Source organism: Lissotriton helveticus, chromosome 8 (genome assembly GCF_964261635.1).
Source record: "Lissotriton helveticus chromosome 8, aLisHel1.1, whole genome shotgun sequence".
Classification (NCBI taxonomy): Eukaryota; Metazoa; Chordata; class Amphibia; order Caudata; family Salamandridae; genus Lissotriton; species Lissotriton helveticus.
The window spans coordinates 279145993-279163966 of NC_136069.1; the positions used below are offsets into that span (position 1 = coordinate 279145993).

At 40.9% G+C, this 17974-nt stretch overlaps 2 protein-coding genes across 4 annotated transcripts in view; one reads left to right on the top strand and one right to left on the bottom strand.

Annotated features, from left to right (window-relative positions):
- ELMOD1 (ELMO domain containing 1) overlaps nt 1-17974 on the top strand; it is a 420914-nt gene that overhangs the window by 48598 nt on the left and 354342 nt on the right. The gene's annotated exons all lie outside the window — the stretch shown is intronic.
- The window catches only part of LOC144773733 (zinc finger BED domain-containing protein 5-like), a 40287-nt gene continuing 28261 nt past the window's right edge, over nt 5949-17974 (bottom strand). The window contains exon 4 of the mRNA XM_078658872.1: nt 5949-6014. Within this exon, the coding sequence (XP_078514998.1) occupies nt 5949-6014 (66 nt within the window). The remainder of the gene's footprint in view (nt 6015-17974) is intronic.

Sequence of the window (17974 nt, forward strand, 5' to 3'; positions counted from 1 at the left end):
GATCCTGAGTAGTTCGATCCATACGCTCTCCCTCTTTTGTTGAAATCCGGAGCTTTGTAGTTATCGCTGGTGTAGGGATACACAGTTTCTAAGTTGAACTTGGCCAGGTCTTTTTTAAATTTCTCAAGTTTGGTCTGGAGTATCGAATCAGCAAATTCTTTGTTGGCTTTGTCTGATTCGTCTTTATTTTTCTTGAAGGTGGCACTGATGGTAGCCTTGATTTTACCCTCTAACATTTGTATTTCTACTAAGATGGCGTCTGATATCCGTTTGGCTGTGCTGATAATTAGAATTAGCCAATCACGGGTACAGCGCCACGCGATCATTGACCAATCCTTTGGGAATGGTTTGTCGCTCAGAAATAGTCGTGGAGCATTGGTAACTATAAGCCCGGGAGGTGCGCAACTGGCTCTCATGTACTCTGCCATGATGATCCCATGGGTTTGAGTCCGAGATTGCGACTTCTTTAGGGCCAGCACTTTGGTCCAGTCATCAGTTACATTCACTGTAGGTGTAGGCAGTGTGTCTAGGAGACTAGGCATGTTGTCTAAAATAGAGTGGTACATGGCATCGTCATAAGCCAAACCATGGCGTTCAGCCATTATAGCTATACAACGGAGGGGAAGGGAGATGTGAGAAGCCTACAGGAAGGAGGTCAACCTGATAGTCACTTCTTGACAATAGAAATGAAATGATCGTTATTATTCTCGATCAACCTATACAAGCCCGCAGCTGTCCGCTGCTCTAAACATGGAAAAATACGAATTAATGCAGGGCTAGAGGGATGTTCAACGACCAAGCCTAAGTATTATCCCCCGAAGGAATCAACAAACAACAACAAACTTAGGGGTCTAAAATGAGGATTCCACCATAGTCCTCTACTCTTCAAAACCTTGTCATTAGTACATAGGTATGAATGAAATGTGTTAGCAAACCAGATCACCAGATGTGAAGAACCAGTAACGTGAGTCCCCCCTGGTGTAGGATTCCCATCAAAGGTCTTGTGATGATCAATATTATCATTTGGTAGTCCTAGTCGGGTGTTGTGTCTCTAGATCATTGAGACCAGCATACCCCGAAAACCAGATAGGGGGTAGCGACCCACAATCACTTGGTACTACCACATGTTGTTGATATGGTGGGAAGTGCAGTGTAAAAAAATTATAATCAGTGGTGATTTAAAAAAGGATAGGGAGCTCAACCCAGAAAATTTTAATAATTGTTTGCCCCTTCCTTGCTAAAAACAAGAACAGTGAAATATCGTCATCGCAGTAAAACCAAATAGCTGCGAGGAGACCAACATGTTTCAGCCACTCAGGGATTAATCCTTCGGCTTTCGTCAGGGTCTCTGTTCTATACCAATACTACTGCTTCAGTTGTGATAAACGTGTGAGAAATTATAGAAAAAACACACAAGTGAATAGACCAGCAAAGGATACGATTTTCCTTCCGCTGTTTCAACTCCTCTCTTCGGCACCTGGTTGAATGTATACTATTTAAAGAGGACAAACGTACAGGAAAAACACAAACTGTTACCCTGGTCTGCACACAGCATACTAAGTTCTTTAACTGTAGTATTATCTACAAGCTTTTTTACTCACCCAGAGTGTCCGGGGAGTGGACCTCACCTCTTCCTGGACCTGGCTCAGGATATGTGAGACCCCGCTCTACAAAAACAAAGACCGACCACGTCCGCTACACAAACCGGGCAACCCAGCATGCAGCTACTCTGGTAGTGTATATGTCTACGTAGTCAAAAGTGTCCTGTAATGGAGTCAATTGGCCCCCATTGCTAGGCTAACAACACACCTCCTCCACCTCCCTGCAAACTACAGGCTGAAGTGAACAGATTCACATAGTTATTTACACTTCTTATATATTTAGCATATATTTAGCATAACGCTCACACCATGCCATGCCCATGGCGTCTAGCTGCTAAGGCAGGTAATCATACCTGTCCGTCGGTGTCCCGGGCCGTGACTGAGTCAGGGGGAGGCACCGTCCCCAGCACACTCTGACTACTTCATCGGTTGGCCGGGGGACACTCGACCAATCATAACAGTGAGGGAGGGGCTGGTCAAATCCAGACCTCCTCGTGTATCACTCCATCAAGATGTTAAGTTAATATAATCATGATAAGGTTGCCGCGTACCTCATAGACACTGCCCGCCCTTGATTCCAGGACAGGCTATCACATCTGTCCTCTTGCGATGTTTACATTTGGACTGGTGCCCTGAACGCGTCCTCTCGCGAGAGCGGGTCGATCTGGAACTACAAAATGACATCACGTCATTACTGTTTGTAGTTTCTCTCTACAACGCGATAGGAATACCGAATTATTGTTTATGGCATTACCCAGAGCGGTGTGACGTGGTTCGTCTGCACTCAAGGCCGGCTGGGAGTAACCCGGCCTAAATACCAGTCGATATGCATCGACCTCAATATCGCGGAGCTCTCGTTCAGCCATTAAGACAGAACTACCGCATGACGTCATGTCACAAAAAATTGTAGTTTTTCTGATTTTTTATTTTTTGATGTAGGTTGTGGGCATTAGAACTCACAACAGACTCTGCTGTTGGTAATAGGATTCCAACTAGCGTTCAAGTAACAGATACTCGAGCAGCAGTAATGAAAGGTTGCTGATAGGACCAAATCACACCTAGTGTGTCAATGGAACTTGGCGCATTGGAAAGACTGGGAGCACATTCTATGGAAATATCTCAATAACATGAGACTATTGAGCTCGAAACTAAACAAATAGTATTAGCACATGACGAACCCTGCTCAAACATCGGTGCATGTCCAGATGAGCAGGTGCACCCTCGCCTATAACAGAAAGCGAAATATTCAATAGTTCATGGGCTCAAGAAACTTAGTCCAGGAGCCACCTCGTGCTGTCTCACTGCTGTTAAGGGTGGGGGCAAATACTCTGATGGAAGTCGCGCCTGAAGCTATTCATGAAGACACGGATCGAATTGATCAGGACAAAGAGACCCACGGGATATCATCATTCAGCCCTTGTTTATGTGTCCCCAATTTGAAAACCCACCTTTGTTCACGAACAAACAGATAGTTGGACACGTTGCTCACATGTGGAGGGATGTATGGTTTCTCGAGAACATGCCATTTAAAATCTGTTTCGGCATGGTTGCGCGTGAGGAAGTGCTTTGTGAGTTTGGAAACATCTTTCCTGCAACGGAACGTGCTCTTATGTTCCTGCATCCTCACACGTACCTTCCTCGTGGTCATGCCCACGTACCTTTCATTACACGGGCACGTGATGAGATAAATTAGATTGGTGCTGTTGCAGTTTGTGAACTGCCGCAGCTCCCAGGGCTTATCTGTACCAATGTCCACACTCGTGATTTTCATGGTTAGAGGACAAATGGAGCAACCTCCGCAAGGATGATGCCCCATTACTGGCGGGAGATCCCATAGGGTGCCTAGTTCTCTCCTGGGTGTGCTCTTGGGACGTGTATGTACCAGGCGGTCCCTTAGATTAGTAGAGCGTTTGAAAGCGAACAGTGGAAAAGCGATCTTGTCTTTGCCGCTGTTCAAAATTTTCCAATGTTTTCTGATCGCTTTTTGGACCAAATTCGATTTGGTATTGAAGGTGCTCACTAGGGTGAGGCGATCCAGTGGTGGTTTCTCTATGCGTGGTTCTAAGAGGGCAGCCCGATGATTATTCGCTGCTCGTTTATATGAACGTTGAACCAACTTCTTGGGGTAGTGTCTCTCTCTCAGTTGTTCAGAAAGTTCCTCTGCATGAAGTTTGAAAGTGTCTGAGGTGGAACAGTTCCGATGGACACGGAGGAACTGTCCAAATGGCAGATTGTCCCTCAGCGACTTAGGATGTTGACTCTCATACAGGAGCAATGAATTTCTCGCCATTGGTTTCTTGTACAATTCACTCTCCAGGCCCGTCGGGGTGCTGTAAATAGAGAGGTCCAAGAACGGGAGTCTATCTTTACTCATTTCCATCGTGAAACGGAGGTAGTTATTCTTGCTATTGAGCCATTCATGAAACTGTCCAGCCGATTCGCTAGTCCCTCTCCACACCATCAGGATATCATCAATATACCTTTTCCACCAAACTATGGATGGAAAAAAGGGATTGGTGGGATGTAAGACTGTCGACTGTTCGAATTGGTGGACATAGAGGTTCGCCAGCGAAGGGGCAAAAATACTGCCCATGCTGGTCCCAGAGACTTGGTGGTAGATCTGGTCCTCGTACATAAAAAAGTTTTCTTTCATGGCTATAGTTGCTAAAGCCATAATGAATGGTACTGGAGTGATGGAATTCAATTCTGATTCCCCCAGGATGGACCTGATGGTATCCAGGGTCGCATCCTGGGGTATTGAAGTATATAGAGACTCAACGTCCAGAGAGATCAGATAGTCTGTCTCTCGGTCAAAGGCAATGTCGGGAATCACTCTCAGGACATCTGCAGTGTCCTTCAGAAAAGTTGGCATCTTGCTCACCAAGGGTTTGAGAAAATAATCAGCAAATGCCGAAAGCGGTTCAAGTAAAGAGCCCAGGCCTGAAATGATGGGTCTCCCTGGGGGCGGTCTCTGTGGCTTATGCACCTTGGGCAAGGTGTAAAAATAAGGCATGATGGGATGCTTAGCCTGTAGGAAAGAAGCCTCTGCGGAGGTGATCCAGCCTTCGGCCAGAGCTTCTTCAACCAAGACTTTGATCTCACTCGTCAGTCTCGGAGTAGGGTCAGTGGTCAATGGTCGATAGGCCTCACTATTGCTCAACTGGCGGAGACACTCTGCCCTATAAGTGTCTACATTCTGTACCACAATGGAGCCCCCTTTATCGGCGGGCTTCACAATTATTGTACTGTCTTGGGTCAGTGATTTAAGGCCTTGCCTCTCTGCAGTGGTGAGATTATTATACCGGGGTCTAGAACTATACCGGATGAGGTCTATTTCGTTCTTGACTGCTAGTTCAAAAGTGAGAACTTGAGTGGGTATGGCATGTAACGGGGGGGAGAAAGTAGATTTATTCCTCAAGCCCGTATTGGTGTCCACCTCTACCTCTAATTCCTACCCCATCGACTGTACAGCCGCACTCTTGTATTGTACTATGTTTAAAAAAACTAATAAACAAAGTTTACAAAAAAAAACTACAATGCAGACAAAGCACAACAAGGAATTGTCTTTTTGGATGAAGTAGAAAAGATAGGCAGCGTGCCTGGCATTCATCAACTGCGAGATGTTGGCGGTGAAGGAGTTCAGCAGGGATTGCTAAAACTACTTGAAGGTACAATTGTTCATGTTCCCGAAAAGAACTCTCGTAAACTGCATGGGAAAACTGGACAGGTCGATACAACAAATATACTCTTTGTGTCATGTGGTGTTTTTAATGGTCTTGATAGGATCACCAGCCAGAGAAGGAATGAGAAGTACCTTGGATTTGGAACCCCATCGAACCTTTGAAAGGGGAGAAGGGCTGCAGCGGCTGCCGGTCTTGCCAACAGCAGTGCAGAGTCCAATGCTGTGCAAGATATTGAAGAGAAAGACCGCCTGCTTAGACACGTGGAAGCCAGGATCTCATTGAGTTTGGAATGATTCCAGAGTTTGTAGGGCGATTGCCTGTGGTGGTTCCACTGCACAGCCTGGATGAGAAAACTCTGGTGCGTATTCTTACTTAGCCGCGGAATGCGGTTGTACCTCAGTACCAGGCACTTTTCAGCATGGACAAGTGTGAGTTAAGTATAACTGAGGATGCACTAAAGGCTATTGCCAATCGGCTTTGGACAAAAGAACGGTGCAAGAGGCCTTTGATCTATAATGGAGAAGCTGTTGTTGGAGCCCATGTTCAAAGGGCCAAATTCTGATATTCTGGAGTGGAAGAGGAAGGCTGGCCCGGTCAGGCTGATGCTGCGAATCGCGAAACCGCTGCAGCTTTCAGATTCAATGTGAAAACGTTTGTCCGAATCTCAAGTTGTTTTTGCCATCTGACTAAAAAATAACCTCTGGTATGGAGGGGACACCTGGTCAGACAACTGTTACCATAAAGAAAAATCAATAAGATCATGTATGTTATGTTAATGGACCACTGATTTATACATGGAACTTTGTGGACTTTGTTGAAAGTGTTCAAGTACAAAAATGTAAATTTGTGTTGGGTTTTTAAAAGAAGAATTTTGTTAGCAATGTTCTTAGAACATTGCACTGTGCAGGTATTGGTCACAGTTAATTTTACAATAATTTTACATGTTGAATAAGCATTCATGTGAAACGGCAGTGCTCTACCAGAACATCACAAGGATAGTTTCAAGCCTACACACGTATGATAGGATGTTGGAGTTATTTAATTGCGTAATTTCATTTTCAAGTTTGGAACCAAATTCATGATTTGGGCTTACATGTGTCAAGGCTGCATTTTCTGGAAATGGGGACTGAAGTCTACATGAACAATAAATGTACTGTATGGCTTTAAAACATTTTTTTTACTATTTATTGCTATTTGCAAATTAATTAATTCAATTTAAAATATGTGAATTGTGGAATACCTATTTATTTTATTTTATTTTAGTTGTGAATGCTAGGTTTGTAGGGGTCTAGGATGGGAAGTTAAGTAATCATTAAATAACAATGAATTATTAATTGTTAATTATATAATCTATTTTAAATATATAAGTTATAGAACAGTTATATTTTTAGTTATGTTGTAGGTGCGGGCTAGAAGGTTTGCAGGGGTACAGGGTGGGAAGCTAATTAATAATTAAAAACAATATTTATTAATTGAGCATTAGTTTTTTATTAAATAGTAATTATGTTAATTGATTAACTGGTTTTAGTTTTTAAATACATATATATATAATTTTAATTAATACTTTTATATAAAAAGTTTAATATTTTTTCTACATTCATGGGGTCACTCATATCTGTAATGTTTTTGAAGTTAAAGATTTTCCCTACTATCATGCTTAAAATACAGTAGGAATAGTAAAACTAACCTCTTCACAGTTAACACTTTCCCTACTGTTGCGTTGTTTAGAGTGGGAATAGTACATTTCAATCAATCAATCCATCAATCAATCAATCAGACAATTATAGAGCGCAGCAAATCACCCGTGGGGTCTCAAGGCGCTGGAGATAATGGATGCTGCGTAGTGGTTCAATTATCCAAACATCCAGGTCTTTCCCTATCTTTTTAATTGCTGGAGTGATAGAGTAGTCCTTAGGTGCAGGGGGAGGTTGTTCCAGGCCTGGGCTGCCAGGTGTGAGAAGGAAGCTCCTCTGCTGTTGCCTCGGCGGATGCATGGTGTGTCTGCGAGGGCGAGGGATGATGATTGGATGTGCGAGTCCATTGGTGGAATGTCAGGCGTTTGTTGATGTATGCTGGTTTTATTATCTTTTTATTTTTCCTTTCTTGCTGAGTATTTGGGGGTGGGGCCATAGGGAATGAAAGGCTGCAAGAGGAGTGGTGGACACTGTCTCTGGCTGGCCAACTGTCATGTGCACGGAAGCGGTCTCCAACACGAGCTGCGTTGCCGGGTTTGGAAGAGCAGACACAGGCTCCCAGTCTCTCTGGGAGCGCAAATTCAGAGTGCTCAGACCAATCCTGATGTTGCTCTCATGACATGAGAGCAGCGTCAAGGTTGGCCGCAGTGGAGTTTGGCAGCCTATGCCTGTGAAAAGAGGAACAGAAGAGCGCAACGAGGCCGGCTGCCGTTAAGATTTTTCTTTTATTTCTTTTGTCCCCCCAAACGCTTACCCCCACTCTTCCGCAACACCAGCCGCTTCCTTTGGTTCTTTGTTGTGCATGGTCTTGTAGGCGTGGGTCAACATCTTGAACTGGCATCTCTTCCGAACCAGAAGCCAGTGTAGGTTCCTGAGATGGGGTGTGTTGTGGGCCTTTTGGAGAGGGCGAGTATGAGTCGTGCCGCTGCTTTCTATATTATCTGGAGTCTTTTTAGAAGGCATGCCATGATTCCTTTGTGGAGTGTGTTTCACCCCCTCTGAAATCCAACGCTTTCCCTGCTGTAGCATAGAGTGGAGTGCAAATAGTATATTTTACCGCTCCAAAGTCCAACACTTTCCCTTCTGTTGTGCTTACTGGAGAGGGAATAGTAAATCCCATCCCTCCAAAATCCAACGCTTTCCTAGTGTTGCACTGACTGGATTGGGAATAGTAAATGTTACCCCTCCAAAGTCCAACACTTTCCCTATTGCTGGGGCATTGGGGCTCCCCCCAGTGTCCCCAGTGGCAGTATGGTGGGCTCCCACCTTTTACTATGCTGGTCCCTGGGGCAAACATTGGCCTGGGGAGGAGGGCCAAGTGCCCCTCTTCTGCTAAACGTTTTGCCAAGTCCCAGGGGATAGGGTCAACAAGACTGTAATTGGCCAGGGGGGGTCTGTGCACGCCCTCTCTTCCTCAAAATTACTCCAGGCCCTGGTGGGTGGAGTTCCCATAGCTAACCCCAGCTCGGGGAGGGGGGCCGTGTACCCCCTCCCTCTAAACATAACGCTGGGCCCCACGGGATGGGTGCCTGGGGACAAAATCATCCAGAGGAGGAGGTCTGAGCATGCCCTCCTCCCCCTAAAAATAACGCTGGGCCCCAGGGGATGGGGTTTCTGGGGCCAAAATCGACCCTACTAAATGATGGTGGGGATGGTCTCCCTAGGGCCAAAATCAGTCCGTGAAGGGGCAGCTGCATGTCCCTCCCCCTAATAATGACACAGGTCTCGGGGATGGGATCCTGGGGGTCACAATTGGCCATGGGTGAGAGGCTGCATGCCCCCTCCCCCTAAAATAATTGTGGGCCCCTCCCCCTACAAATTACACAAGGCCCCAGAGGTTCGGGGCCCCTGGCCAAATTAGGCCAGGTGAGGGTGGCCATACATGCCCCTTCCCCTTTATTTAAAGAGTGGGCCTGGGGGATGGGTTCCCCCGGGCTTAACAAGTGGTCCTGTTAATCTACTAGAAACTCTGCAGTGTAAGCTATCCCCAGAAGGGCCTGCCAGTGCCTTCTTCGGAACCAAACCAAACCAAAGCCAGGAAAAAAGTCTAAGGAAACCAATGTATATTTAGAACAACAAAGTAATACGAGTAAAGGGGCCAATAGCTATAGGCGTGAACAACTCTCCAATAGGAGGGACTTTAGAACATATTTCACCAACCACAAGTAAGAGAATTTAAGTGGCACACAAAATAACAAATAGAAACTACGGGAAAAAAAGAGGCGGTAACAAATATCGTATAGTATATAGAGCATCTCTCGACGAGACAGCGCATGCACTGCCTAGGCGAGACCTGAAAAAACAGATGGCCCTGGGGGATAGCGTCTCCAGGGCCAGGCCCTATTGCCAGCCTCCCCACTTGATTCCGGTCTGGGAAAGACATGGCTTGGTAGTTCGGACTGGACTGTTCCCATGAGGCACAGGGTCAGAGCTGATTTGCATATAGCTAGTGTCTAACCCAGGGTGGTGTGGATTGCAAAAAAACGATGGATTTAGGCCCAGATCCTTGTACTGGGGTGAATGTATGACATTGTTCTACATTCTGTCCATCAACTGTGTTTTTTGCAATTTTCACCCCCAGAGTGTACACTGTTCTTAGTAGATTCTTTTTAGTACTCTGTTGTGTATTTCTCATGAGAGTTTCACTGTTTGCAAACAGTGTGGTATAGAATAAACTCTCTCCATAGAGTAAACACTGTTTACAGTGCCCAGTTCTCCACTGATACCAACTGAATTTCTCAATGTAGGTTTGGTGAGTGTCATAGGTTTGATACAGATAACAATGTCTGTATTAGGGCTTTTGTTTTTGTATTAGCATGCATTATTTTGGCTTTCTGTGAACAGTTGCATACAGATTGAACACCATACTCAATTAGGGTTTCTCATATATCTGTGGTTTATTGTTAATTTGAACTACGTTGCCTGCATAGTGTATGATTGTAGGACGCTGGCTCGCTATCTTAGTATCTTAGGCGTGCTAAGGAGAGCCTGGACTTTGGGCTCCAGAAAGATCAGAGGAAAATCCTCGTATAAAACGGAGACTGAGAAGAGGATACATGGCAAGTGCCCCCACATTGGCTCTGACGTCTACCTAGTCCACAGGTGGTCATGGTCAAGTCCTCAAAGTAATGGGGACAGTCAAAAACCTCCATAGAGAGGAATAAAATGCATTAGCCCACTTGGGCAATATAGCATGAAATAAGATCCACACTAATATGGTATATACTAAAACATATGATGATGTAGTGTCCATTTTGCAATCCAGAACTGATTGTTATATAGTTTTAAAAAATGCCCACTGGGGCTTTGTGCTAAAAGGATGTGTTTTATTATGATAATGGGAAATGCCTATTATGCTTAAATAATTAATTTATACTATAGTAGCAAATATGTTTTGTAACTGTTTAGGATGGGCACAGTTTTACAAATGTGGAATATGTGCATGTGTACACAGTGACAAGTGTTGAGAGACACATGACCAAGTAGACAAAATCGGTACTACCATTTATTTATATGTTTGACAATGAACAAAAATGTACATGAAATTAATGTGGAACACTATCACAAGTGTTTTGGAAAGCAAAATGTAAAAAATATGGAAAGTGAGAGGACAGATAAATGTCATTGATGCAAATGATTTTTGCTTTGGTGATATTGTCGATTCGACCATTGCAATATGGGCACATATTTTACTATCCATTACAATTGATTTATGGTCCATTTTTGATTTTCTTTAACAAGCACATAGGTTGAATGAAATGTATAAAAATATGAGCTCCAATATGGCGCATTATGGTGACCAAAGTTGCCTAGCAACCGAAACGGGTTGATTTTCCTAGTTCAGGAATAGACTAGTGGATTCTTAAAAAGCTGTCGGGTGTGCCATGTCCATGTCTGGAGGAGAAAACGGAGGGAGTTTCATATATATGTATATGTGAGTGTGTGTGCGTGTATGTGCGTGTGTGTGTGTTTGTGTGTAGAGTATAACATAGTTAATAAAGTTATTTTGCATTATATTTATTTTATTAATGTTTTACATTTAATACTGCGAATATACATACAGATCTGCACATACAAATTCATAATAAAACATTTAAAATATGAAAAAAATTATATAATGTAATATAAATATTTATATTAGTTGTATTATATACACATTCATAGTAATACATTTAAAATTAAAAAGATATATAGCAAAATACATATTTTTGTTTTTTATGTTATACGATATATATTTATATAAATACAAACACATATATGTGTGTTTGTGTATAAATATAAGTATATATTTATATATATCATTAAATATTAGTGGAATATATTTAATTTACATTATTTTAAATTTATATATTAAAATATTTAACATTTACTACTTTTACACGTATTTATATTTAAAACGTGTATATTTTTATCAATTTCTGGACAATATTAGTGTTAATGATATGTTTGTCTAATATTTTTATACTTATCATTATCAGTATAGGAGCACAATATTGTGGTAAACAATATTTTCAACACTTTGAATCTTCCAGAACATTCTTGCTCACGAATGGCAACCAGTCCCTTGCAGGACCCAGCCACCTCATAGCACGTACTGTCACTAAGTCTTAGCCTTAGCCCAGACACAGCCTATTAATTCACCCCTAATTCCATCTAAATAATATAGAGAGCTGTTTATGAAGGCATTTATGAGGACTTAACATTGTACTCATGTAGTACTACATCATGTGCTTTTAAATGCATTTTAGAAATGGGAATATTCAGGAAATATTCATATACAATTAGCAGAAATAGAAAGTACTATGTCCTCTTTGCACCATTACTAATAGAGAGTTGGTTATTTCAGTTCCAATTCACAAACGGCATGTAGGAGTATGTGAAGAAGGACTCCTGCTTCTTACTACTACATCACATATACATTTGTTTGTAAATAGGCTTCATACTCTGGGTCTGATTCACAAACTGCACTTTGTAGTGTGTTTTGTAGTGCTACAGTAGTACTACAAAACTTACTACAAAATGTTATTCACAAACTGCTCTTTTGTGGAAACTTATACATTTGACTACGTTTACTGCTTTCAGTAGCCACAAACTGCACTTTTTTAGTAACGTAAACTTTTGTAGTAGCTTACACTTTTGTATTAAGTTCCTGCCACCATTACTTTCTATGAGTGAGTGTTGTAGTAACAGTGGTTGGGTATGTGTAGTGATGGACTGTCTTGCTTCGCACTTGCAAATAATACAGAATACCACACGGTGGCTCAAACACAACAAAGCAATAGACACCACACCCCCTAGAGAGGGATTTCACTTTATAAAATTAAACATATCAAAGACTCTCTTTTCAGAATAAGGCTTGGGTTTTTATTCATGCAATGCTCTCTAACAGAAAGGCTTTCCCAGATGTCAAATGAACAACATTCAAATGTATATATATTCACACTCTTTGAATCTTAATTGTCCATACAAAATTCTTTTATTGCCGTCCGCCCTTGTTCAGACACGAAACAAGTTGTCTTCAACTTCGGTAGAAGTAACATTTGAAGGAAATCATATGCTTGATCACAAAATTCTCTTCACCTAGTAGTTGTACAGAATAGCCAAGTCAACACATGTTTCGCGAAATTAATTCGCTTCTTCAGGGCTGTTGATAATAAGACAAACCACTTATCAGTTCCGTCATCTTCTCAACTCTGGATAAAGGAACTTCATAATATAAACTTCCAATATCTAAATAGAATAGTAATCAACTATGGCACTCTGTAAGTAAAAATATCAAGCTGACTTCTGTCTGCAAAGTTTAAAAACAATCTAACAACAGAAAAATTCCATCCATATTAATCTACAACGCCGAGACCTCCAGAACTAAGAAGAGCACCCCAGTGATGGCTAAGCCAACCGCAGGCAAGCACTCGTCAAAGCATGAGGAAAATATATAAAGAGATAGTATAGAGTAAAATATACCAAAAAGAAAAAGAAAGAATACAATAGAACAGGAGGGGGCAAGTCTTCAACCCTGGTCACTACTACTCCAAAAAATGACAGTTAACTTCAAGTGCTCTATCCCAGCTCACCCTCAGTAGCTAAGATTCTAGAGAATAAAAATGTTGAAGACATAGCGCACCGTGCCCAACATACCATAACAATTATCTCTTTTTAGTGTAAGATTTCCCACATTTTTTCAAGATTCAAAAAAGCCAAAGAGGAAAATTATAGGACAGGAGTACTTAGTCTAAAAAAAAAAACAAGGAAAGTTATAGGGCAGACGTACTTAGTCTAGATATAAATACAGCCTCTCAGATACATGCCTACAGTGACACCCACCTTAGCAGTTACAGAGTACAGCTCCACAATAGATTTACCAGGAAAACCAGCTAAAGCCTCCCATCGATATGAACACTAGTCAGTTACTGAGGTAAACAGAACAAGAACCCCTATTTTTAGTCCCAGGTAGTCTCAATTGGTCTAACTGCTCAGAACTTAATTACCAATTAAATTTGAATTCCGGAACACACATGGCAATGAGCCGCACATTGTCTATTTCACCTTACAAATACATCAAAAACCAGAAAGGTAGAAATAGACAAAGAGTACAAAAGACTGAGATATAAGGAGAATATGTGTAGAAATAATAAAAAGAAAAAATACAAAAACACGAGGGGATGGGTCTTGAACCCTGGTCACCGCTAATCGAAAAGTGAAAAAATATTCAAAAGTGAAAATAAATTCAAGTGAGCTATCTCAGCTTCCCCTCAATAGCTAAAATTCTTAAAGCTAGAGTAAATAAACATATAGCGCATATAATAAAACCGATCACAGATGATGGAAATGCAAAAATAAATGTATAATGAATAATCCTAAAACAAATAATATAAGAAAAAAGAAAAAGAGAAACAGCAGTTAAGGTTGATCTCAAACCCTTATCCTCTATATGCAAGTGAAATAACCTATGTAGGTAAGCTATCTTAACCGCTTACATTTGGGGTGCTACAACTCCCTATTCAAATATCTAATGTACGCCTAGACCAATACCTCTACACCAATTCAACCATGTTAGAAACTATATATATATATATATTAGAGATATGCCTAATCACGCAGCCAAAAACAAATATAAAACATGTAAAACTGATTACCAAGAAGAGAGGAAAATTACACTGGTCACATATGACCGTTGTAATATAAGTTCTCTTTATATTTGATACCTACTACTGAACCTAGCTACCATCAAATCCGTAAAAAAGTCAAAGACTTAATAGTCCATACACAACTCATATTATTGCTCTGCAATCATGTATAAAGTTCCCTATCGAGGTTCAGACCAAAGATAACCGTTTTAAGTTTGTTAATCCAATAGATTTCCCCGAATCTAACCTTTTTGTCCCTGTCACCACCTCTCCTATCCTTTTTAACTGTTTCAATGCCTGTAAATCTTATCTCTAGAAGGTCTTCTATCCTATGTTCTAAACTAAAATATAGTGCCATCGGATATTTAGGATCTCTATTCTTAATTGCCCTGATGTGTTCCTTCCATGTTTCTTTCAGTTTGCGTGTAGTTGACAATACATATTGCTTTTTACATACACAATACATGATATAGACACAGTGTGTTATGTTACAGTTAATGAAGGAATTGATTTTATACTGTTTCTCGTTTGAGGAATCATTAAAGTTTGTAGTATTGTTAGTCACATATTTCCTGCTTATACATTTCGAACATTTGAAGCATCTCTCAGGTAGAGAGCTCAACCAAGGTATAGCAGAAGGTTCCCTTACTTCTGGTAAGAAAGTAACAGTATCACTTGGACTAAGCATATTGAGTAACGTAGGCGATTTCCTATACGTGATCAGGGGTTTGACTGGGAGTAACATCTGTAGATCCTTATTTCAACGTAAAATGCTCCAATGTTTCACTAGACAGTTGTAAACCTCTTTATTGCCTTCAATAAATGTTGTAATAAACCGTATACCATTATTTACTTCATTGACAGAACTCCTCTTTTTAGATTTTAGTTTGAGACGGTCTGATTGGCAGAGTTTACTTGCTCTTAGTCTCGCTTTCAGTATAATCTCCTTACAATATCCTCTTTGTAAAAACCGCTCAGTAATACACCCTTCCTCAGTAATATAGTCAGACTCTAGTGTGCAGTTTCTCTTAGCACGTAAATACTCCCCATAGGGGATATTCTCTATCTGTTTTCTAGAATGGCCAGAGCCAGCATGAAGGACAGAGTTAGTCACAGTAGGTTTCCTATACAACTTGGATACAAGTCTACCATTTTCAATGTGAAGCTCTACATCCAAAAAGCATATTTTTTCATTACTATATTCCAAACTCAAAGAAATATTAAAAGAATTGGAATTCAAATACTCATCATATTGAATGAGTTCAGGGACAGTACCATGCCAGATTATAAAAACGTCATCGATATAACGACCCCAATACACCAACTTGTCTCCTCTGCCACAACCAACTTGTTTCGTGTTTTAACAAGGACGGAAGACAATAAAAGAATTTTGCATGGACACTTAAGATGCAAAGAGTGTGGTTTTTCTCAGTGCATAACCTAATGTGTGACTATTCCCTGAAAGGAAAACAGGGATCTGGGAACTAGCGCCGGGCATTTCTCCAAATGTCCTCTGTTGTTGATGTTATATCATCATCATCACCATCCTAAGCATTTGGTGCACAGCATCCCTTACGGAGAAATGCTTAGAATCAGGAGAATATGCAGCAATGACAGTGACCTAGTCAGCGCCCAAAACGACAGCAAACAGAGGTTCTTGGCCAGAGGGTAATCAGAAAGAACAATTGAAATTGCAATTAGAAAAACTTGAGCACCAAATAGATCGAAGTTGCTAACCACCACTTCCTGTAAAGAGCCAAGTACCATAGCAACACAACAGAAAGATCTGAACACAAGGTTAATCCTTATGTACAATAAGCAAAAAAACAAATTGCGTAAGATAATCAACAAAAATTGGCCTATTATACTAAGCGATCCACTACTAGGTGGTATTCTGCCTAAAAATCCAACTATTACATTCAGAAAGGCAAGCTCTTTGAGCGATGCATTAGTAAGCAGTAGCCCGGAAGTTAAAGCAGCAACTAACTGGTTAACTCAAAGGAAGGGGTACATCAAATGCACTGCTTGTCGTCCTTGCCGGTTAGGTATAAACAAGACAACCTACAAAACACCCTTTAGAGTCGAACCCATTAACATCAGAAAGTTCCTTACATGTAAAACGTAGTATGCAATATACGTGTTTGAGTGCTCTTGTGGACTGCAGTATGTGGGCAGCATAAAACTGCAAGTCCACAAGAGAATACTCCAACACCTAGGGCAATCACCAACTCAGACCCAGCATACCCGGTGGCACGCCACTTCAAGGACACCCACAACAATAATTTAGAACATCTTAAATACTTTGTTGTTGACTCGGTCCCCACTTTAAGGCGAGGGTGCAATCGGAAAGCGGAATTAAGGAAACTTGAAACACACTATATCATTGAGCTCGACACACAAAGTCTGCAAGGACGCAATTCTAGCGAGGATTTATACACTTACCTGTAACATCTACAAATGCAGAACACATACCAAAGATACATATCCCTTATATGCAAAACGTTAAGTCCCATCTATTTTAAACTCCACTTATTTAAGTTTGCATTTTGTGAACATTTTTGTTCATTAGGGTGGCACTTTAAGATAGTAAATGCACCAATGCACTTTATAACTAAATATTTAATATAGAGAAGCGATGTGAGCAGGCCCACTTGGGCTACAGAGTTAGCTGACATAGTCACATAGGACATGATATTACAAATAAGAATAAGTACAGGTACTACTAAGTCCTCATACAAATCAACAAGGTCATTCAACACACTGTGTGTACAATAATGAATTGTACTGTATTGTTGTTAATATGTACATAATAATTTTTTATATATTATAACAAAGTATTGCTCTTATTTGATATTTTAACTTATCTTATTTTATGAGATCATGTTAATAGTCCTCTTAGGCCAAAACGATGCAACTGACTCTGACAATATGTCTTCACTGTCTATGCTAAATTTGCACCACGTGTTTATGCACTTGTCACTTTAAATATGGAAGGTTACTCTGCAGCCGTGTCATGTGATCAAGGCCTGTTCAGGCCAAAACGCCTCATGGAGGTGTAAGGGTTGAAGAAATCACTTTGCACCTGTTAAATCGGATTGGCAAGCAAACGTAAATTGAAGTAATATATATCTATATATTTATATATATCTATATATATAGATATATATATAAATATATATGAATATATATATATATATATATATATATATATATATATATATATCCCAGAGTTACGGTGAAAACCATTTAAAGGGCAACCGGCAGCCTCCGGGGACTGGACTCCGGTTTTGGATCCCTGCTACATGAAAAGGTGTCTGCAGGGAATTACCGGGGCAGACAGCGGCTACCTTCAAGGGATACCAACCCACTCGTGGACAAGACAGGACTGCAAATACCAGCATGCTTGGGGTTAAAAGATTGGCTCTGTCGGCGCCCACCAGGGGGCTAATATCCAATTAAAGCAAGCAAAAGACTAACCAGGGTTCTGTCAGCGTTCCGCCCTTTCAGAAAGGCTAATGATAGCCGAAATGCATTAGGAAACAGGAACGTTTTTACCTTGAATAAACCGCTGTATTCCACTGTCAAGTGTGCGACTCAATTTGTCTCTATGCTGGGGAGCTAAGGCAAGATATATATATATATATATATATATATATATATATATATATATATATATATATATATATACAGATATATATATTACCTACTGGCGGTCGCCAGTAGGTATATATAGTTAGGATTTTTTCTCTATGGGTTTTTTGAAAATTCTATGTCTAATAACTTTGGCGTTTGTGGACGGAATTGGCTGAAATTTTCAGGAAAATGGCACATTTTGTTTCTGAGCAGCCCTTGAAAATTTGGGGGGGGTT